Source organism: Kogia breviceps, chromosome 3 (assembly GCF_026419965.1).
Source record: "Kogia breviceps isolate mKogBre1 chromosome 3, mKogBre1 haplotype 1, whole genome shotgun sequence".
NCBI lineage: Eukaryota > Metazoa > Chordata > Mammalia > Artiodactyla > Physeteridae > Kogia > Kogia breviceps.
In genome coordinates, this window is record NC_081312.1 from 105,551,527 (window position 1) to 105,574,270 (window position 22,744).

At 52.6% G+C, this 22,744-nt stretch overlaps 1 protein-coding gene across 6 annotated transcripts in view; it reads right to left on the reverse strand.

Moving 5' to 3' along the window:
* The window catches only part of ADAMTS7 (ADAM metallopeptidase with thrombospondin type 1 motif 7), a 55,821-nt gene extending 33,471 nt beyond the window's left edge, over positions 1-22,350 (reverse strand). For 4 of the 6 annotated variants that reach the window (XM_067029447.1, XM_067029446.1, XM_067029445.1 and 1 more), the window contains exons 1-8: positions 22,033-22,142; positions 13,256-13,611; positions 11,166-11,331; positions 9,825-10,021; positions 4,787-4,870; positions 4,317-4,441; positions 3,283-3,432; positions 1,994-2,137 (exon numbers count right to left, since the gene is read on the reverse strand). In XM_067029447.1, the coding sequence (XP_066885548.1) occupies positions 1,994-2,137; positions 3,283-3,432; positions 4,317-4,441; positions 4,787-4,870; positions 9,825-10,021; positions 11,166-11,331; positions 13,256-13,611; positions 22,033-22,132 (1,322 nt within the window). In that variant the 5' untranslated portion in view covers positions 22,133-22,142. Of the gene's footprint in view, positions 1-1,993; positions 2,138-3,282; positions 3,433-4,316; positions 4,442-4,786; positions 4,871-9,824; positions 10,022-11,165; positions 11,332-13,255; positions 13,612-22,032 lie in introns of all 6 variants that reach the window. The other 2 variants (XM_059056994.2, XM_067029449.1) reach the window with 2 other exon arrangements.
* Between the last annotated feature and the right edge of the window lie 394 nt (positions 22,351-22,744).

Consider the following 22,744-nt stretch of genomic DNA (forward strand, 5'->3'; position numbering starts at 1 on the left):
AAGGAATATATATATAACTGAATCACTCTGCTGTACAGCAGAAATGAACACACTTTAAATCAACTATACTTTAATAACATTTAAAAAACCAGTATGGTACTGGCACAAAAACAAACACACAGAGCAATGGAACAGAATAGAGAGGCTAGAAATAAACCCACACACTTATGGCCAATTAATCTATGACAAAGGAGGCAAGAATATACAATGGAGAAAAGACAGTCTCTTCAATAAGTGGTGCTGGGAAAACTGGACAGCTACATGTAAAAAAATGAAATCAGAACATTTTTCTCAAACCATATATAAAAAATAAACTCAAAATGGATTAAGGACCTAAACATAATACCGGAAACCACAAAACTCCCAGAAGAAAACATAGGCAGAACACTCTTTGACATAAATTGTAGCAATATTTTTTTGGATCCATCTCCTAAAGCAAAGGAAGTAAAAATAAACAAATGGGACCTAATTAGACTTAAAAGCTTTTGCACAGTGAAGGAAACTATCAACAAAATGAAGAGACAACCTACAGAACGGAAGAAAATATTTGCAAGATATGACTGACAAGCAGTTAATATCCAAAGTATTTAAACAGCTCATACAACTCAACATCAAAAAAAAAATAACCGGATTAAAAAATGGGCCAAAGACCTGAACAGACATTTTTCCAAAGAAGACATACAGATGTCCAACAGGCACATGAAAAGATGCTGAACATCATTAATCATCAGAGAAATGCAAATCAAAACTATGAGATATCACCTCGCACCTGTCAGAATGTCTATCATCACAAAGAACACAAATAACAAATGTTGGTATAGACATGGAGAAGAGAGAACCCTTGTACACTGTTGGTGGGAATGTAAATTGGTTCAGCCACTGTGGAAAACAGTATGGCTCAAAAAAAGAAAAACAGAAGTACCATGTGACCCAGGAATTCCACTCCTGGGTATATATGAGAAAAAAATGAAAACACTAATTTGAAAAGATACATGCAAACCAATGTTCACAGCAGCATTGTTTACAACAGCCAAGATACAGAAAAAACCTAAGTGTCCATCAATAGATGAATGGATAAAGAAGATGCGGTATATATATATATATATATACAATGGAATACTACTCAGACAAAAAAGAATGAAATAATGCCATTTGCAGCAACATGGATGGACTTGAAGAATATAATGCTTAGAGAAATAAGTCAAAGAAAGACAAATACTGTATGATATCACTCATATGTGGAATCTAAAAAATAAAACAAACTAGTGAATACAACAAAAAAGAATCAGACTCACAGATACAGAGAACAAACTAGTGGTTACCAGTGGAAAGAGGGAAGGGAGGAGGGGCAAGATAGGGACAGAGGATTAAGAAGTACAAACTACTATGTATAAAATAAATAAACTACAAGGATATATTGCACAGCACAGGAAATATAGCCAATATTTTATAACTATAAATGGAATATAACTTTAAAAATTATGAATCACTATGTTGTACACCTGAAACTTATATAATATGGTACCATCAACTACACCTCAATTAAAAAAAAAACTTGCGCTAATCATTTAAATTTTTAAGTTTGTCTTTACTTAGAACATTAACTAGCAAATAAAAAAATAACATAGCAAATCAAGAGGACACAAAAGAAAGGAAAAGCTTTATATTTCGGTGCCTTTAAGGGCACTTGCTTCCCTGTTTTTCACTGGACCCTTCTGGTCAGATGGCCAGCCGTGTACCTCCTCCAGCTTCCTTTCCTATTCTGCTTTGGCTCCCGTAGCATCACTTAACATCCTGCTGTTCCCTGAAAATTATCCTACACTCCTCATGTCCTCATGCCTTTGCTCATGCCTCTTCTACCAGGAATACCACTCTTCTCCCTTCTATACATCTGTGAACTCCTGCTCATCCTCCAAGGTGCTATGTGCATCTCCCCGGTCACACTGTGACCTCAGGGGCTCAGACAAGGCCCAGGGCTGGGGGAGGGACTTACTCAAGGAACCTGGTGATGTACTCGCGGCTGCAGCGGGACCAGGTGAGAGGCGCGGTGTCGTACAGGAGCTGTGGAGACATGATGAAAGGCCGTTTCCCAACGGGCTCACAGTCATTGCCGCTTCCGTCATGCTGAATGCCAAAACTGTGTGAGAGCACAGGCCCCAGGGGCGAGTGAGCCGGTGGGAAGCCACCAGGCCGCCCCTCCCTCTGATGTCTGCAAGGTGCTGGATCCTGGCTCCCAGGCCTGGCTCTGCCACCAAAACCACTGTGTGGCCTGGGGAAAGTCATAACCTGTCTCTGAGACTCAGTTTCCTTAAGGTAAAACGTGGGTGTGCTAACTAGTGTCCCACAGGGCCCTCTGCCAGGTGCACCAGCCTGAGCCTGAACTAAGCACCAGGGATGCGGAGCAGCCAGGCTCCTGCAACGAGCTGGCCAAAAACGGCAAGCCAGGTGGCATGCGTGGGGCCCACTGTGGCCCCCGCAACCTCACTGGTGCCAAGAACAGTCAGACAGAGTTCCTGCCACCCCTCAGGTCCTGTCCCAAGGCTGTGCAGTGGAGCTAGGGAATCTGAGCTCCTGCGCCACAGGAAAAGTCTCAAGACCATCCTTGGGAAAGACCTGAGAAAAATTACCTTTGCTGAGCACTTACTATGTGCCAGGCACCATACTAAGCACTTTGAGAAACACTCTCTCTCTCATCCTTCAGGGATGACCCAACACCTCGGACCAACAGAGCTCTCTGTGAGCCTGCCCTCATTGGCTCCCAGACATCTAAGATTACCATATTCACAGCTAAACAGTCTGGGCACAGAGGGCCAAGGCTACGGGCCATGCCTAGGCACAATAGCCTCATGTGGAGGTGTCCAACAGAGGGAGCCTTGGACATCACTGAATCCAACCCCCTCAATCAACAGGGAACACACAGAGGCCCAGAGAGGGCAGGGAAGTTGCCTAGGGTCACAGAGCGATTACCAACAGAGGGTTGGCAGGGACTAAGAGTAAAAAATGCAAGCACTGAGGGCAACAGGGAGGGACAAAGACCTATGGTGACTTTCTGGCCCATCTCAACCCCCACTTCAAATAAGACTCATCCCTCTCCTAACAGGGAAGCGGCCTGTCTGTGGGGTGGGGACAGTGCCAGGGATAGCATGTGGCCAGGCTGGGCTCATTCCTCAAGACAGGGCTCCCTTCCCTGGGATTGTGTGGGCCATCGGCTTGGCTGTCTGGCGCCCACAGGTTGGGAGGTGAGGTCGGGTTCTTAGTGTGGCAGTGGGGTTGGTGGGGTACCTGTGCCCGAGCTCGTGGGCCACGGTGAAGGCCAGTGGCAGGCCCGTGTCCTCGTTGATGTTGCAGCTGCGGTGAGGCTGGCACATGCCCGCCACGTGGGACAGGCCCAGGGTCTCGCAGGGCTGGTTCATGGCGGCACACAGGTCCTTCCTGCACATGCAGAGAAAAGGGGCCCTCAGGCTGACTTGGCCCGGAGCCAGGCCCACCCAAGCTGAGGGGGTTAGGGAAGGGCCCCTGCTGACCCTGAGGGAGGTTGGGAGTGAGAAGGATGCCCCTGCCATCGCTCCGAGACCAGCGCAGGAGCCATTTGGGAAGCAGGTGCCCTCGTTCACCCGGGACACCTATCTCGGCCTGGGGAGTAGACCCACGCACAGACAATTTGGGTTACTACTCCAGCGAGGGTGCTGACAGAAGCTGCCGGAGCTCAGCAAAGGGAAATAACTCCACCTCAAGTTCAAAACACTGCCTCTGAACAGATAAAGAGTTGTCAGAGGTTGGGGTCATGTTGAAGGGAGGTGGTATGTGAGTAAGATTTTCTGGTTATAAAAGAGTTGCACAAGAGATCCTTCTAATAGAACCATTCTATATCTAGACTGTGGCAGTGGATACAGGAACGTACACATGTGATAAAATTGCATAAGACTTAATACACACACACCCCCAAACAAGTAAGTGCATGTAAACCTAATGAAACCTGAGTAAGTCTGTGGATCATATCAGCATCAATTTCCTGGCTGGGATATAACTACAGTTATGCCAGATGTTACCACTGTGGGGAACTGGATGAAGTGTAGATGGTACTTCCCTGTATTATTTCTGACAACTGCACGGAATCCACAATTATTCCAAAATAAAAAGATCTCCCCCAGTACTGCTGGAATCCAGTCTTGGGTCAAAGGTGTGCAAACCCTCCTCAAAATGAGGCTCCCTGAGAGCAGGGCCGTGTCTGCCCCCCGAGGGTCAGGTAGCACCTCTTGCCCACCGCAAGCTCTACCGGCCACACCCACGGCCCAGCCCCTCACAGCTGGCGGTACCTGGTGAGCAGGATGGCGGTGTCGTGGTGCAGCGGGTGGGTGTCCCTTTTCATGTTGATGCTTTTCTGCCACTTGCAGAAGCTCCTCAGGGTGTTGTCTGCGTGGTGAGTGATCTTTAGGTCCTCCTGGGGGCAGAGAGCGTGGCCACTCAAGCCTCTCCCTGAGCTCTGAAGTGTCAGGCCAAATTCTCCTTCACATGAAGGTGGGAGACAGAGGCCCAGAGGTGGCAGTGGGCAGACAAGCAGGCAGGCCCCCAGTCCAGCCTCCAGTCTGACAACCCCGCCCACAGGCACGTGCCAGACGGGACCTAAGAGAGGGTCAGCCAGGGACTGGGGGTGACAGATGACACTGCTTGGGCCAAGGAGGCCCTCGCTGTGCCCTTCCACATGAGGCAGCTCAGGTGAGTGGCAGGAGGGCCCTGGCAGATGATGCCATCCCAGGGGGCAGTGTGGGGCCACGTGACTTCTCACCTCCTCATCTTCTAGCAGGACCAAGCGCACGATGGTGATGTGGATGGGGTTCCCGATGCTGGGGTCATGAAACAGGCCAGCCACCTGCCCAAGAGATAAGGGTCAGGCTGTCGCCTTGGATACAGGATATGGGCAGCCTCTGCCCACCTCAAGGGATGCACACCCAAGTTCACACAATGGGGAGCTCACCAGTGCATGCATCCCATACATGAACATGCCCACACCTGTACACACACTTCCCCAACCAGCAACAGCAGAACCTGGGGAGGGTGAGAGGGCCTCCCAGTACCCGGCCATTCCTGAGCACCAGTTTGGGATCCTATTCCCCAGCTCACACCTCCAAATGCTGGCTTGTTGCCCCATCTCAGGGCCCCAACCTGCCCTGGCTGGGACAGCCCTGCAGCCCCCTCCTGCCCTGGGGACGCCAGGACCAGCATCCCAGGAGTGAGCCCTCTCATGAGGCAAGACCTGGGCATGGCCTGGGGGAGGGGTGGAGGCAGGCAGAGGCCCATCTTCCCTGGGGCTGAGAGCCATGGGGCCAAGAGGCAGGTGTGCGTGCCTCTCAGAGGCCCCCACAGCTACAAGGGAGGCTCCACATTCAGCCCCAAGACAGAAGGCCATCCCCAAAGATGGACAGTGCGCCAAGGTGCTGGGAAATGGGGGTTAAAGCTATCTGCTCTTTTAAAGCTCCCTCAGAACAAGAAAGGGGCCAGCCCACAACGGGGGACAGGTGTCAGGGTCCCAGCAGGCAGAGATGTCAGGACACACCAGTTGTGAGTTGGCTTCTAGCAATTCCATCAAGAAAAATAATATTCAAATAGGAATGGACAAAACACACACTGTTAAGAGGGCAAAAAGCCCCTGATAATGGGGATGAATTACACCTTCAGAGCCCAAGGTCAGGAATGGTGAAGACAGTGATGCAACGTGTCTCTGTGCCCTCCATGAACATGCTTGAGCTGGGAGCCCCTTTGCACTGCCTTCTTCCACCACATCCAGCCAGTTTTGCCTCCTAAATTTTGCCCTCTAGCCCACCTGCAGCCTTGCACCCCAGTCATCTGTCTCTGAAATGCAAACCCAATCACCCTATGCCCTTGCTTAAAGCTATGAGTGGGTCTTCACTGTCCACACCTAAGGAAAAAGTCCTAGACCTGGCATACAGGCCTGTGTGGTCTGGCCCCTGCCCACCTCTATGGCCTCACTCCCCTCCTCAAACCCCCTCAGTCCTGGCTCCAACCACTCTGGCTTTCTCTCAGAATCCCATGATCCTTCCTACCACAGGGCCTTTGCAGATGCTGTGCCCTCAGCCTGGAACACCTTCCCAAGTTATCTCTCACCCTCTCTGAGCTCTCACCCCTCCATCATGTCTTCTGGGGAGCCTTTATTCTACCCAACACTCCCAAACCACCATGAACTTGTCCTTCCTAGTACCCCCTCCATCACACCTTCATATTCATCAGGGTGACGGCTTCATTAACGTCTCTCTCCCATTCCAGACCATAAGCTCCATGAGGGCAACGTCTGTGTGGACTCCCTCTTACAGCCCCAGTGATCTGTCCAGTACCTGGCACATGACGGACTCAAGAAACAGTTGTTGAATGAATGAATCTTGAGCATTTGCTAAGTTTTTCCAATGCGTTATTTCATTTAAAAATTAAAAAAACCAAAAACTGTGATAAATGAAAAGAGTACCCCAGAGAAAGTCACATTAAAAGAACAAGTCTTTCCTAGTCAACATGCAGGTGAACTCAGCAGCAGCACCCAACAAAGTGGCTCCAGAGGAGCCCCCGAGGGTCTGCTAAGACCTGTCCCAACAACTAGCCCACTCCATATCCTGAGTTAGTGCTGGGATAGCTTCCTGTCACTACAAAGCCCCACCCCCAGCAGATATAACACCTCTCACTGTCCCCCAAGAAGTATTGAGGTGAAACAGATGCTGGGAGGGACTGGAGGGTGGCAGAGTCATTACTTGTTGACCAGATCAACCAATGAGTGTCTGTTTATGGCCTGAGGTCAGTGTGGTTGTCTGGATAAACGATACCCAGGGAAGATGAGCCCTGCTCTGGTGCAGGCCTGGAGAGCAAGCCAGAGTGGGCAGTATTCATGAGAGTAAGATCTGGGGGTTACAGGTGACCACAAGCTCCCAATGAACTGACAGTATGACATGAGCCACTCAAAAGGGCCTGTGACCTCAGGGGACATGAACAGAATTGAGGGCACAAAACTGGGTGGGGGACCTCCCTTGCTATGCTTGGAAGAGACCCACCTGAGCTCCCGAGCTCAGACCTGGGTCTGGCACAGAGAGGACACTGACAGATTGGAACCTGCAGGAGGCCCTGGTAAAGAGGAGTGAGCTGTCCTGAAGGTTGCTGTGGGACCGAAGGGCAGATGCTAAAGCAGCCACAACAGCAGCAGTAACACTGACCGAGCCTAGCACACACAGTCTTCATGGTGGGAGCGTCACATGCCTTATCTCACTTAACCTTCTTACTTCTCAGGCAAGCATAACTATCCCCACCTTACAGATGGAGTAATGAGGCTCAAAGAGAGGCTGAATAGGGGATCAGAACCCAGATCTGACTGCATCAAAGTTTTTGCTTTTACTTTTTAAGTTTGGAAAGTGCTGCCTGCCTCCTCTCTGAGGAATTCTCAATGCCTATAGCTTTGGAGGCTCTGAGAAGTCCTGCAGTAAAGTCTGTGTTCCTTTTTTTAAAACCCTGTGTTGCCAAACTTTTTCCACAGCGCCATCTTTCTTCATAGAACACTTAGTAGCATCCCTTGGAACAAGTACTCCCTGGAATATTCTTTGAGAAATGCTACAGTGAGGTACAGCTTCCCCAGCATGGGATCCTATTCTTAAGCATCCATCACCTCATCCTTGGTACAGAGCTGGAACTCATCACATCAGTGTTACAGAACTGCTCCAGAGGGAAAAGAGGGTAAGTTCTCCCCATCCCCACCACCCTGTTCCCCCATCCTTCCAGCACACTCTGGCCACCACAGCTACCCAGCTGTCCCTCTCTGGGGCAGGCTGAGGGGCAGAGAGGACAGAGTGGGACTTTGGAAGCAGATAAACCTGACCTCCGGTCCCAGCTCTGCAACTCACTAGCTGTGTGACCTTGAGCAAGCCCCTTGGCCTCGCTGAACCTTTGTTCCTTCAACTATGAAATGGGGCTGAGGCTTAGAAGAGGCAGTGAGTGTGGAGCACTGGACAAGTAGCAGGTGTTCAGAAGGCTCCAGCCATAACACACGGTCCAGCCCTCCTTGGAGGCTGGCTGCACGCCACCCCATGTCCCTGCCATCTCCTGGAGTCTCCCTATCAGGTATCCAGCCCTGTTAGGCTCACAGGTGCCCCGACTCTGTCCTGACCAATGCTGGACTTGCCAGCTTGGGAAAACCTGATACTGTCCAGAGCAGGTGACTGTGAGAGCCAGACTCTCCCTCCTCCAGGGTGGGGCTCACAATGTAAATGTGTGCGTCCTGTGAGCCTGGACAGGGAGGCAAGAAAGGGTCCCGCTTTGGGGCCAAATCCTTGACCCCTGGCACACAGGGGATGTCTCGGGGGAGCCTGGAGGGCTCAGTACCTGCCCACACGGAACGCTCAGAAAAAATGAGGCAAATAAACCCAGCTAACCATTGGTGGCTCCAGCCAAGCTCCTGGGCCTCCTTCAGGCTGAGCCCCTGAGTGGAGGATCTCATGGCCTGGGAACCTGACCTTGCCCACCCCGAGCCCAGAAGCCAGGCCCCACTGTCCAGCAACAGTTCCTCCTGAACCCTGGACTTTAGTGGTTTGTCTCCCTGGGCAGACAAGGCTAAATGGAAGCTTGGCTGGGTCTTAGAGCCCTCAAGTGCCAGGCAGAAGGCTATGACCTTTATTCCATAAGGAAGAGGGAGCCAACATGGGTGGCCAAGTCGGGCAGGAACCGGCCCAGAGCTGAGCTTGCCAATGCTGACTGAAGCAGTGGGGGCATGGTGGCCACAGACGGTGCCCCTTTCCTTCTCTGACCCCAGGCTTCATGGCAATAAAAGGGGTGGCCAGACCTTCGATGATCCAGAGCGCACTTCCTTTAATGTTTCAGGGGGTGTAAGGCTGGCACGGGCGGAAGTCACAGCACATGACACTGGCCACCTCAGCTGCAGAGCACACACCCCCCCCCCCCCGTCCTGTTCTCAGTCACCCAGCCCAGGAGGAAAACAGTGTTGTTCAGTGGGTGGCCTGCTAAGAATGCCAAAGGCAGAGATCTTTTCTCCCAGGGGCCGAAGGAAGCAGCTTGGCTGCCTGAGGCCTCCCACCTGCACACCCAGGGCAACAGCAGGGAGGGACTGGCTGACACTATAGGAGCAGGAATCACCAGCTCCAACCTGCCACAGTGCCCCAGGTGGGACCTGGGAGACCGGGCTTCTGTCTTGCCTTGCTTGTGACCTGGGCAAGTCACTCACCCTCCCGGGGCCGACTTACGTCAACTGTCCCGTGGCATCAAGAGCAGTATACCAATGCTGTGAGGTACTATTGTCATCTCCAGTTCACAGGTGAGCAAGCTGAGGCTAAGATAGGTAATGTGGCCTGCCCAAGGTCACCAGCTAGTAGAACTGTACAGATCCTTCTAACTCTACTGTGTGCCGAGGTCTCAGGCAGGGGCTGGTCTGATTGGTCATTTCCGTGTTCCCAGCGACCAGCACAGGTCCCGGCACAGAGGAGGGAGGTTTGCTCAGAGTGGTGTGGATGGGTCAACCAGGCTACGAGCGAGCTCCCTCAGCCTCCCCTCCCCCAGCTCTGGTCCTGGCAGCGGGTGGAGGCTGCTGAGCCAATGGGGTGGAATGGCACTGAGTGGTGTCCTCACAGCCACCCCAAAGGCCCCCACCTCTGTCCAGGCTCTCTCCTAGTGACTCCCTGTGGGGCCTCCCATCCCCTCCTGGGCTTAGGAGCTAGAAGTCTATACCTCCTGTTGGGGCCTGGGGTACACCCACCCTTTGTACCTCAACCACCATCCCCTGGCAGCCCTCACCACCCCCCAGGCACCGCCCACAGCAGCCTCACCATGTTCATGATGGTCAGCACGTAGCTCTCGACATCTGGCTGCCCGTGGTACTCCACCATTTTAGCATCGGCTACCACCAGGGTCTCCACCCACTTCTCTTTGCTGACCGATCGCTGGTGTAGACGCCTCGGCCGCTGCCGCCGCCACTGCTGCCGCTGCTCCCAATGCTCCCGCCGGGGCTCCAGCTCCGGAGACTCTGTGGGCCCCAGGCGGGCTGTGGGTTAGCTGCCAGTAGACTGGCCCAGGGCACACGTCTCAAGGGCCTTTCCCCAGTGAGCTCTCTCTGGGTCAGTGGGAACAGTGCTGGGGTCATAGGTAAAAGGCCTGGACTCCCATCATGGCTTTGCTGCAGACCTGTGCTGTGTGACCCTGACCTGGTCACTTCCCTTCTCTGATCCTGGGGGATGCCTGACTATAAATAGTTAAGTTGATCAGCCTCACAGAGTGACTTCAGGGGGGCTAATGAAATGGTGGATATGAACACAGTAAAGCACTGTGTCCGTGAGGCAAGCTCCTAAGCCCCTATCTCCTCATGCTGATCCCTCCCTCGCTGGGGGTAAGTACATCCCAGCACATGCAGATCCCCTAGCCTAACCCCCAGGCTGGGGAGGCTGACCAAGACCCCAACCAGCTGACCCCACTGGAGACCTGCCCCACTGACCCAGGCTGACCTCAGATCAGAAGAGGAAGCACATCTATGAAGCTGGGGAAATTGAGGGCGAGAAGCATGCCTCTTTGGATATCTGTTCCAGCAAAGAGAGTCCTTGAGCTGTGGGCAGCTTGTGAAGTTGGAGTAGTCCCCAAACCCCAGCAGCCCTTAGCAGGCAGCTCCTTACAGGGACTGGCCAGCACTGACTGTGGCCACTCTGCAGAAGAGGTGCTGGGTGCCACACTCTAGGTCTCCAAAATGGAAGTTAGTTATCCTGGGGTGGGACCAGAGTGGGGAGGGGAGGGAGGTTCCTGGCTAGCTGTCCTGCTGGGGCTGGGTATGGCCCAGCCTCGCCTGGACACTCGAAGGATAGTTGGCACAGCTGGAGGTGCCCCAGGCAGTGAGTGGGGAGGGGCAGGGAGAGACGGAGACGGAGCCCTGAGGTGGGGAGACGGATGAGCCGACAGTGAGAGGAGCCAGTCCAGGGCATGAGCTGGGGCAGGCCTGACAGGAAGAGGCCTCAGGCCCGTGGCACATTTGGAGGGCACAGGCTATGATGATGTGTCTGTCAGTCTGTGTCCCTTTGGTCCAACAGGACCTGGGCATGGAGGTGTTGACAGAGGTTTCTAGAAGGCCACTCCATGCCCCCAGACCCATCCCCTACCCCAGAGCTGGTAGGAGAGAAGCATACCTTTCACCCCACAGGTGCCTGGAGCCCTGGGGTCCCCCGGCTCTGCCCACCTCTCAGGGGCTTGGCGCTTGTATACCACGTGCGGCTGGGCGCGGCCAGGGTGCGCTGGGACACCATCCAGGGGCTCAATGAAGTAGTCCTCATTGGAGAGCTGGAACACACCTTTCTAGGAAAGAAGCACCAGGGTCACTTGGGGAGGGCTGGCACTCAGCTGCTCTTCCCACCCATCCCAGAGGTCTGTCCTGCCCAGCGGAGCCCACCACCCCAACTGACCCCGACACACTGTGCTTTCCTCCCTCTGAGGCTTTGTTCACTTTGTACCCTCTGCCTGGAATGTCCTTCCTTATAGCTTCACCCAGCCAAAGGCTTCTAGGCTAAGCTCAGAAGCCACCAGCCTAGGAAGCTGCTCCATACACCCACCTTACCCCCTTAGCCCATAAGAAGCAAGAAGTGGGTCTGCATCTCCTGCATCCCCAAAGAAAAGCAGGAGTTACAATTAAAAGCTTAACATCAAGAAGAAAAAAAAAGTTCTGGGGATGTAATGTACAGCATGGTGACTATAGTTAATAATACTGTATCGTGTATTTGGCAGTTGCTAAGAAAGATCTTAAAAGTTCTCATCACAAGAAAAAACTATATGTACATAAATTTGTAACTAGACTTATTGTGATCATTTCACAACACATAGGTGTCAAATTGTTGTCTGAAACTAATATTTCAATGATATCTCAATAAAAGGAAATAAATTTGATCAACAAAAGAAAGAAAGAAATGGGTCTGCTTCCAAATCTAACAAGATGGCCACAGAGATGCCCACTGCCACGAGGACAACCTCGTCCCCGGTCCCAGGGTCTGCCAGAGAAGGAAAGCTGGCAGGGATGTCTTGGTCATGTCTGCTGGTATCCAGAGAGGCCAGAGGAAGGAGGGGCCTTGGTAAGTATCTTTGAGCAGCCCACCACCTCCTGGGGAAGTTCAGGACTCCAACACGGAAGGTTTTACCTCCCTTGGACCTCCCTCACTGGCTCCAAGTCGGCCAGTTGTGTCACTCAGGGCCAGAGAACCTGGAGCACTAGACAATGCATCAGGGGCTCTAGGGGTTGGAGGCCTGGGTTGAATGCAGACTCCACCACTGGATAACTGGGTGACCTTGGGCAAGTTCTTCTCCGAGCCTGCTTCCTCATTTGTAAAACGGGAATGATGCACCTGTCGCTCAGGCTCAACAAGATTAATTAACTGTATGGAAAGGGAGGAGCACAGACTGGGTAAATGAGAGACTTTCCCAGGCATATGGGCTCTCAAAGGCCCAGATACCCTAGAGTCTGTGAGGTGGGCTGTCATTAGGCCCTGCCCTGCCACAGCCCATGGCTTTTCCTGAGCAATCTGAGCTGAGGCTCCCCACACCAACAGTGGATGGCTGAGAATGTGCAACCCCCAACTCCTCCCACACCCCACGCTTGGGAGCTGGGAGCAGAAAGGGGCCCTCTCCTGCTTGGAAAAGAGCTGCTTTAACTGGACACTCAAGCAGAGGGAGGCAATTAGGGCTGCAGGCAGTAGCCAGCATTACCTCAACCCAGAAAAACCTGGAGGTTGAGGCCTGCTCTCCAGCGAGGCTGCCTCATCACCCCCTGAGTCAAGGTAAAGGTGAGGAAGCCTCTCCTGGAGAAGAGCAGCCTAAAGCGGGGGGAGGGGGGGGCGCGGAGGGAAACAGAGTCATAACTGATCCCCCAAAGAAGAGGAATTCAGCTGCTTTCTAAGTTAGTCTACACACACCACAAACAGTGGTTCTCAAAGTGGGGTGTCTGGACCTGCAGCTTCAACACTATCTGAGAAATTGCCAGAAGTTCAAATTTTGCTACCCGCCCCCCCCACCCTATGGTACACTGGATTTTTAACAAGGCCTGGGTGACTCTGGCTCACATTAAAGTTTGAGAACCGCTAGAGAACAAAGAGGCCTGCGTTGTCCACCCCGTTTTACAGGTGGAATACTGAGGCTGGGAGAGGAAAAGCCAACAGGCCGAAGTCAGCAGGCAGGTCCGTGACCAGGCCGGGGGCAGCCCTGCGTCCCGCCTGTGCACCCTGCACACACTCACCAGGCCGTCGCAGGCGCTGATGGCTGCCAGGCCGCCCTCGAGCTCAGGGTCCTGCACGTCGCCGAGCAGGTGGCAGGCGGGGGCGCGGGCCCGAATGTGCGCGCGGCCCAGACCGCCGCGCCGCCGAGTCTCGCTCACGAAGCCGGGCGCCAGCAGGTGCGAATTGGCTGTCAGGTTGAAGCGCAGCTCGCGGCCGCGGTACTGCAGCTCGTAGAAGGCGGGTGCGGCGGGGCGCGCGGATACGTCCCTCTTACGCAGCGCGCGCGGCCACAGCTCGTAGGACAGGAAGGAGCCCCCCGCATCCACGCGCACCGGGTGCACGATGTCCAACGCTGCCCGGCCCTCGGCGGCGTGCTCTGCAGGGAGAAGAGCCGGACTGGAGGGGGGAGCGGCCGAGAGGGCGGCTGAAGTCTGAGTGCCGGGACTCAAACACCCACCACCTGTGCTATTTCACCTATCCGTGCCTCGCTGGCTCCATCTAGGTTATCGGGATAACCTCTCAACAGGTTTCCCTGCTTCCGCTATTGCCCGTTTGGCATCCCTCTCCCCTAGTCTTCTTTCAGCGTATCAGTCACAGGGATTCGTTCCATATCAGTCAGATCATGGCCCTCCTCTGCTCAAAACCCTGCAGTGGCTTCCAGCTCACACACAGCAGAAGATAGAGTATGGCGATGGCCTGCAAGGCTTTAGGCAAGGTTACCGCTCCAGTCTCATCTCTGCTGCACTTCCCGAGTTCCCTCCACTGGGCCACTGGCCTCCTTGCTGTTCCTCAAAGTCAGACATGCTCCTGCCTCAGAATTTCGCTTTGCTATTCCCTCCACCGGGAACACGCTTCCCTCAGTGTTCCACCTGACTAAACCCCTCACTTCTTTTCAAGTCCTTCCTCAAAGCTCTCCTCGCTTTATTTTAAAATTGCAACTCCCTGGCTCTCCCTATTCCCCCTTCCCTGCTTTATTTTTCCCCATAGCACTTCTGACATACTGTATCACTTAACATCTTCATTCTTCTTCCTATTTTTTTCTCCATCTCCTCCCAGTGTGAACTCTAGGAGGGCAAGAATCTTCATAGTCTTTGCTGAAGAGTTTAAGTGCCAGAGTATCTGGAAACTAGTAGTTTCTTAGTAAATATTTGTGTAAAATCTGTAGAATGGGGAGAATTACTTACACTTTGGGAGCTGAGGATTAAATGAACTGAACTGCTCCACATATAGCAGTGCCTGACCCATTGACTGAACATGATGGCAAGTATGATTATTAGTATGACTATTAGCCTAATGGATTTTTTTTTTGAGTGACTGAGGGTTCTGCACACATCTCCAGGTCTCCTGAGATGGGGAGTCAGAGAAGGACCACCCAGGTCAGGCTCCCTAGCCCCTCATCACTACCACTTCAGCAGAGGAGCTCTAGTTTATTTCTTTAAGAGTTTGAATGAAAAGTTTCCAGGGCTGCAAAACTTCTGCAGACTTCTGCTCAGGCCCTTGCCATTTGCAGAATCCTCTCCTAGTCATTCTGTCTGCTTGGATTTCCCAGTAAGGCTTCATTCTTAACCTTTTTTTTGCCATGGACTCCTTCTCAGAAAAATGTGTTTAAATGTATAAGATTAGGGACTTCCCTGGTGGTCCAGTGGGTAAGACTCCATGCTCCCAATGCAGGGGGCCCGGGTTCGATCCCTGGTTGGGGAACTAGATCCCGCATGCATGCCGCAACTAAGAACTCCACATGATGCAACGAAGATCCCAAGTGCCGTAACTAAGACCTGGCACAGCCAAAATAAATAAATACATACATACATACAATAAATAAATAAATATTTTTTTAAAAAATGTATAAGATTAAATACACCCAAGAAATACCAAGGAAATTGATTAGATTGAAATACAGTTGTCAAAATAATTTAAAAAGTAGATGTGAAATTATGTGCTCCTTTACTAATGCACTAAACAAGATCTAATGGCAAATTTAACAACTATGGTGATTTAGAAGTACAGATAAATGTCAACCTTATTTCAAGATACCTGAAACTGTATTGAAATAAAATATTTTGCTTTTCCTATTGGTAGCAAAATCACAGATACTGCCAACACTATTGTGATTTGTTGCTAATATATATAATTGAAGGAAATGCTACATTTCACTTCAAGGTTACAAAAATTAAAGATGTAATATATTCCCATCCAAGGTCATGGATCCTCTGAATTCTACCCAGGTCTCTATGGCTGCAGATCCAGGTTAGGACACCTGCAGTAGAGTCCCAGATTGCTTCTGGAGAAAGCAAAGAGACATTCAAAGAAGTGCAGAGACTGGCTTAAAGTCACACAGCAAGAGTAATAAAGTCTCCCAAATGGCTTCAATCTCTCAGTAACATCGTTCTACACTCAGCAGTCCGTCCCTTGCTGGGCCTCAGTTTACCCCTTCACCAACATAAGGAGTTGGACCAGATCAAGTTTTTCAAACTATTTTGGCCACCAGACCTAGTCTTCAAAAGAAATCTCATGTGGGGCTTCCCTGGTGGCACAGTGGTTGAGAGTCTGACTGCCGACGCAGGGGACCCTGGTCTGGGAAGATCCCACATGCCGCGTAGCGGCTGGGCCCATGAGCCATGGCCACTGAGCCTGTGCTCCACAACGGGAGATGCCACAGCAGTGAGAGGCCTGTGTACCACCAAAAAAAAAAAAAAAAAAAAAAGAAAAAAGAAATCTCATGTGGACACATAAGAGCACCACTGCTGGGGGTGGGCAGGAACCCCAGGACTGATGCTCTTGTTCCCCCTTTTCCTTCTCTGCAGTTCCCAGGCTCTGAGGTACAAGTAGGAAACTGGCCCATGTGAGGTGTCTCGCAGTATCAGGTCCTGCCCAGATCAACTGGCTTTATGCTCAGCTCCTGGGATCCTGGCTGCTCGTGACAATAACCCCTCGAGGCCACAAGGATGCCTGAGTGCCCTGAAGCTGTCCCACAGGGCTCTCTGTGTGGCCACTGCTGGGGCTGGAAGGGAAGCCAAGCCCAGCCTGAAGCTCCATCCAGGCCAGGCCGCAGAAACCCAAACTGCCCTCCAATTTGTCTCCTGTCAAACCACGTGTAAAGTGCCCTGCACACGCCAGTGGTGTGCCCCCCCGCTGAGGACATCCCCCGCGGCCCACAACTGCCCCAGCAGGCCAGCCATCAGGGCATGGTCCTCTAAGAGCATGCTCCGAGCGAGGCAGGATGGGCTGGGGTGACTTGCCGTGTGGCTCTGGACAAATTTTCTGTCTCTGAGTTTCAGGAGGTCACCAGTGCAAGGATTTTCCAGACATCTCAGATGAGAATTTGTTAAAAACAAATTCCCAGGCCCTGCCCCAGACCCACTGAATCAGCATCTCCAGGAAACAGGACTGGGAAGCTGTGGCGTTGAAAAAAAAATTTTTTTAACATCTTTATTGGAGTATAATTGCTTTACAATGGTGTGTTAGTTTCTGCTGTATAATAAAGTGAATCAGCTATACATATACATATATCCCCACATCTTCTCCCTCTTGCGTCTCCCTCCCTCCCACCCTCCCTATCCCACGCCTCTAGGTGGTCACAAAGCACCGAGCTGATCTCCCTGTGCCATGCAGCTGCTTCCCACCAGCTATCTATTTTACGTTTGGTAGTGTATATATGTCCATGCCACTCTCTCACTTCGTCCCAGCTTACCCTTCCCCCTCCCCGTGTCAAGTCCATTGGAAGCTGTGTTTTTACCAAGAGCCTCAGGGGACTGTGATCATCAGGGAAGTTAGGAAATTCCTCACTGGAAGTGAACCTGGCTGAACATCAGCAGTACCTGGAGAGCTCTGAAAAACTGCAGCTGTCCAGGACCCAGCCCAGAGATTCTGATTCCATAGATCCAGGGCTCTGAGGTTCCAGAATCTGTATTTTTTTCTGTATTTTTCTAAACCTTCTGGGTATTCTGTTGTAACCATTTCAGGGCTGGCATTTGGAAGCCACTGGGCTGGATAATTGAAGGAGACTTCTTGCTCCGACATCCTAATAAGGGCATTTGGGATGGCAACTCCACAACCACAGCCGGCAGACTTGGTTTTTTGTTTGTCAGTGTATTGATTTGGGAGGGGGGGTGTGGCGTGGTTTGTTGGGCTGGCAAAAATGTTGGAAAGTATTTAATCTGTTGCGAGTGTTTAAAAAAATCACATAATTTTGTATAAAAATCTCCATTTTCAGCTTATAGTCTTATCATCCATCCATGTCAGGCCTAAATTCACACTTGTCAAAAGTGGCCCTTTAGAGGGGGCCTGTGCTCCCCTATCTGCCTCAGTCTCTACCACTCTCTATGGTGTTCTCAACACTGTAGCTAAATATAGGTTGCCCTCAGCTTCACACTTGTATTGTCTTTCATTCAGTAAAGAACTGAATCTCTCACAAAAATGGGAAAACAAGAGATGGGCCAAGAGGCCCCATGTTTTGAGAAAAATGTCTTCCCATCAGCCTTGTTATGTTACCTGCCTGGTCCATCCCTCAGAATAGAGAAATGGGTACAGGGCACTCGTGACCCTTACCCCTGGCACAGTGCCGAGAAGGTCCAAGAGAGGGGAGGGGATACCCCACAGATGGACGGGGATGAAGAAAATCTTCGTTAAAGGGGCACATGTGAAATGTCCCTTGACATACAGGTACATATTTAAGCGTGAAGACGAGGAGGGCACCTTGGTGGTAGACACCATGTGGTAGACCCCCAGAGAAGTAGGAAAAAGCCAGGGGTGAGGGGAACAAGCAGTAAGAAGCTTGGCCCAGGTGTGTGTTTTGTGAAATGAGAGACAATGGAGTGACAAAATAATGCACTGTCAAAAGTATGGGCTTTAAACATAGGAAGACCCAGGTTCAGGTGCCAACTTGGCCACTTAATAGTTGTGGGGCTTAGACAGTCACTTAATCTTGCTGAGCCTCAGTTTCCTCATCTGCTCAGAGAATCCAGGTCAGAAAACTTAAGGAGGGTCACAGGGCAAACAGACGGAGAATAAGACAACAGCCACACTCCACGGCTTTGTTTTAAAAGAGTATTAACAGCAGTTCCCCGGGCATGAACCATCACAGCCAAGGCTGCTAAAGACAAACTGAAGGTCTGCAGGTGCTGATGCTAACCGCCATGAAGTGCTCAGTATACCAGAAAAACGAAAGCTACATGGCATACTTCTAGGCACCAGCAGTGTCCTCAAACGTGTGTGGGTGGGAGAGGGTAGTATGTATGTGGCTGGGGAATTGGAACCACTGGGGAGAAATGGCTCCAAGAGCTCAACAGTGTCCCTGGGGAGGGATCCATGACCTCGGGGTTATGCAGTCCTGTTGAGAAGTCCTGCTCTAGACCTTGGGAAATTATTGCAAGACAGAAATTCAAGTGCGTTATAAAGAAGCATCCTCTTTAGTTCAAAAATGTAATGCGGCTAAGTAGAAATATGCTGCAGGTGAAAGGCATTAGAATTAATGTGCTCTAGAGACAGAGTACCTGGGTTTGAATTTGTAGCTCTGCCACCTACAGTTGTGAGGCCATGGGTAAATTACTCAACCACACAGTCTCAGTTCCTCCATCTGTAAAATGGGTATGATAATAATCGTACCTTAAGTTATGTAAGAATTCAATGAGTTAATACATAAGTGCTTAGTACAGTAGATAACATATAGCAAATGTGAACTAAATTATGATTGAAAATTAGCAAGAGAAGTTCTAAAGTATACTTAGCTATTTCTTTAAAAACCTGTTTTATCTCTTTGCCTAATGGTGTAATAAAATATTTTTTAATCAAAAATTTAAAAATACTTACAGGATGTTACCACTTTTACTGCAATAATTTTCATCTTCTTGTGTTTTGTTCTGCATTCATTTTCAATAGTCAGTTTGTATTGTTTTGCCATTAAAAATAATATATATATATATATATATATTGTGTGTGTGTGTGTGTGTGTGTGTGTGTGTGTGTGTGTGTGTGTGTGTTACGTGGGCCTCTCACTGTTGTGGCCTCTCCCGTTGCGGAGCACAGGCTCCGGACGTGCAGGCTCAGCGGCCATGGCTCACGGGCCCAGCCGCTCTGCGGCATGTGGGATCTTCCCGGACAGGGGCACGAACCCGTGTCCCCTGCAACCACTGCGCCACCAGGGAAGCCCCCATTAAAATATTTTTAAATGAGGACAGAGTGAGTTAAAAAATAAACAACTCTTTCAACGTGTCCGACAGCTGACCCCTGGTAGAGACAGTGGTGGCTGAACCTACCACCACCCAGTGCCAGCAAAGGGTAATTGCAGGTTCCAGTCTCTGGTTTGTGGGTGCATCAGAGCTGAGCCAGCAGAGCTAAAGCTACAGCAGGATGGGAGTTGGGACTACTAGTGGTTTATGGGTGACTGTCCCGCCAGGGTGTGATTGGACTGAGTTCCTGCCACAATGGGTGTTGAATACTTTGGATATCACCCCTAGGTGACAGAACTGTCACTTTGGAGCTTTTTCCAAAGAAATGCCAACATGGTGTTTACCCTCACCTCCTTATCGAGTACCTGAGTTACAATCCAGCCCTTCAAATGACCCACAGTTCATGCCAAAGAGAAAAAATAACCAGGGTGTGTGTGTGTATGTGTGTGTGCGCGTGTGTGTGTGACACACACACCCTCCTCAAGTCTGTCCTCACTTGCCTGCAAGCACATGTGTGCATACACAGAGCTCACATGTGTGATACAGTGTTTTGATGGCCCCGTCCCAGTCCTAGCAATCCCAACACGTCCTTGGTTTGTCACATTTTCCTAAAAGTGAGCTCAAGATAAGTTCTCTGACCTGAAAGAAGGTAGCATTCCGTGGGCAGGGGCCGCGGTCTACATCCCCCAGGCAAATCCAAAGAAAATGACAGAGCTCAGCAGCCTCAGGATCAGGGATCCTGAGCAGGAGTTGACTGGGGAGAGCCCCATGCTACGTATCAATGGGAATTCTAGAGAAAGACACTCACCTTGAAGGGGGACCCAGATTAGATAGGAGGGGTGCCTGCCTTGGCTCTACCCCAAATGGCAGGTTCAAGTAACAGGACACACCAAGGACTCCCTGATCTTACTGGGTCTGCCTGGCAGATTAACAAAAATCACGGCCACCACGTGGTAGGCTCTCTGCTCTGTGCAAAACAATCACATTTAGCATCTCACTTAATTCTCACAAAAACCCTTGGAGGTAGATACCTTTATCCCCATTTAACAAAATGGGCATGCTCATACATGTGTCTGGTCTGCAGTAGAAGTAAACGGGACCCTGACCACAGGGGACTCCCCCCCTCCACTTTTCTCCCACAGCTGCCAGGGGGCCTGGACCCAAGTTCAGGCTCAGGGACAGTTCCTTGGGGTAACCACTTTCCTGTTCCCTCATCCCCATCACCTGGTTCTTCCTCATGGGTCCCCAGCTCTGGACAGAAGGAAAACACAGGCTTCACCCAAGTAGCCCAGGAGTCCAAACCAGCAGGTCACTCTCCTCTCTGAACCTCTTCCCTCATTTATAAAAGGACTTTCCATCACACACCTTGCAGGATTGCTGTGGAGCTGATGAGAAATAAGAACTAGGGAGGTTGGCACATGGTATTTCTCATTAGATGTTTGCTCTATCCTCTACACGTTGCTGCTAGATAGGGAGCCTCCTCCCTAAAACACTGCCTTCATCAGCTGCTCCCCAACCTCTAAGATCTGGTTTAAATGTCTCCTACGTTCCGGCCCATATGCTTTTCTAGCCTCACAACCACAATCCCTCTGCTGGAGAGGCAGGTATCTCCCAGGCCCAGCACGCAGGCCTAATCTAGCCACCCCCCTCCACCAAGCCCGGCCGGGATGCACCCCCACCCCCAACACGCACCCTTCCAGCCCATCCAAAGTTCATCCATCCTTCCAGTCCCTCCAAGCTCAGGCCCCTCCTCTCCTACAAAGCCTTCCCGTCTGCCTCGCCAGAACGGCTCTCCCCACTACTCGACCCGCCCCCATCAGACCAGAAGCTCCCTGAGCGGCAGGCCAGGGGTCCTCTACACCCTCTGTTCCTAAATTCCCAGGCCGGCTACTCCGGACGCTCCAGGAGCTCTGTGGCCCGGCGGTCCGCGGCGGACGGCGGCGGAGCAAGATTCTGGACACCGGCCAGAGGCTCGTCGGAGGCCAGTCGGCCGGGGCGGGGAGAGCCAAGCCCAGGGCTGGGGAAAGAAGCTCCTTCTCCCCGCTCCACTCCAGGCGCCTTCACACTTGGGGGAGGGGGAGGCAGGAAGCGCAAGGACCGCGCGAGACCCGGCCCGGGGAGCCGCCGAGGGCCCGCAGGCACCTAGAGGCGGGGGGTAGGGGCCGGGGCGGGAGCGCGGCGGGGGACCGCGTAGACCTGCGACCCCGAGCCCTCGTCCGCAGCGCCCTGGCCAGCCTGCTTTCCAGACGAGGCGCACTGAGGAGGGCGAGAAACTGAATCCATTGCGTGTAAGCCACGCTCCGTCCAGTCCCTCCGACGAGAGATCCCCGGGAGAGACAGACGCGCTCTGCGGTACCCGAGGTGGGGAAAGTGGAGCCCGAAGAGCTTGTAAGAGGCTCTTTCCGGCTACAGGCAGCGTGGGTAGCGGAGTCGGGGGCTAGGGAAGGCTCCCTGGAGGCGCGGTTTCGCGGCTCCAACCCCACCCCTGTCCCTAACACCAGGGGGCGCGACAGCTCCAGGCAGAGCCTGGCGGGCACAGGGTCTTGCAGAGGTGAGAAGGGGCTAAACCGAGGCTGGGGAAGCGGGGAGGGGTGGCAGGGCCGGCCGGCCGGGGCGGGGCGGCCACCCACCTGGTGCAGATCCGTGGGCGCCGGGCGCCAGAGCGCAGAGGAACAGGAGGAGTGGGCGCAGCAGCGGCGCGGGGCTGCGGGGATTCGGGCCGCCGGGCATGGCCGGTGCCGGGCGGCCGCCGGGCGATCCCGCGCGCACTCTCGTCTCGTCCACTCGCTGCCCGGTCCCGGGTCCGGCTCAGGACATGCCCGACCTGCGTGCAGCTCCCGGCGTCCAGGGCCCGGACTCCGGCCCGGCGGGCGGCTACGCTCGGTCCGCTGGCAACAAAGGCTGCAGAGCCCGCCCCCTCGGCCGGCAGCGGAGGCAAAGAAAAGACCAGAGACCGAGAAAGAGAGAAAGAAAGAAAGGGAGGGAGGGAGAGAAGTCGCCGGCCCCCGCCCCGCCCCTCGGGCTCCTTCCCCCGCCCCCGGCCCGCCCTCCAGCCCCGGCTCGGCCTCGCCTCGCCCTGGCCCCGCCCTCGCGGGCCACTCGGTGCCGGCGGCCCACCGCTCTAGGGCGGAGCTGGGGCAGGGAGCTAGTAGCGCCCCCAGACGGCCGCTTGGCCGCCCACAGGGCCGAGGGCGCCCTCTGGCGGTGGAGCCGAGCAGGCCCCTCCCGACCTGAGTTCCCCAAGGCCCCCCAAAGAATCTGGAATTTCTGGAATTTCTGCCTTGTCCCTAAACTGTGCTCGAGGAGGCGCCCTTCGGTGTGTTCCCTGGGCTAGGCAGGCCT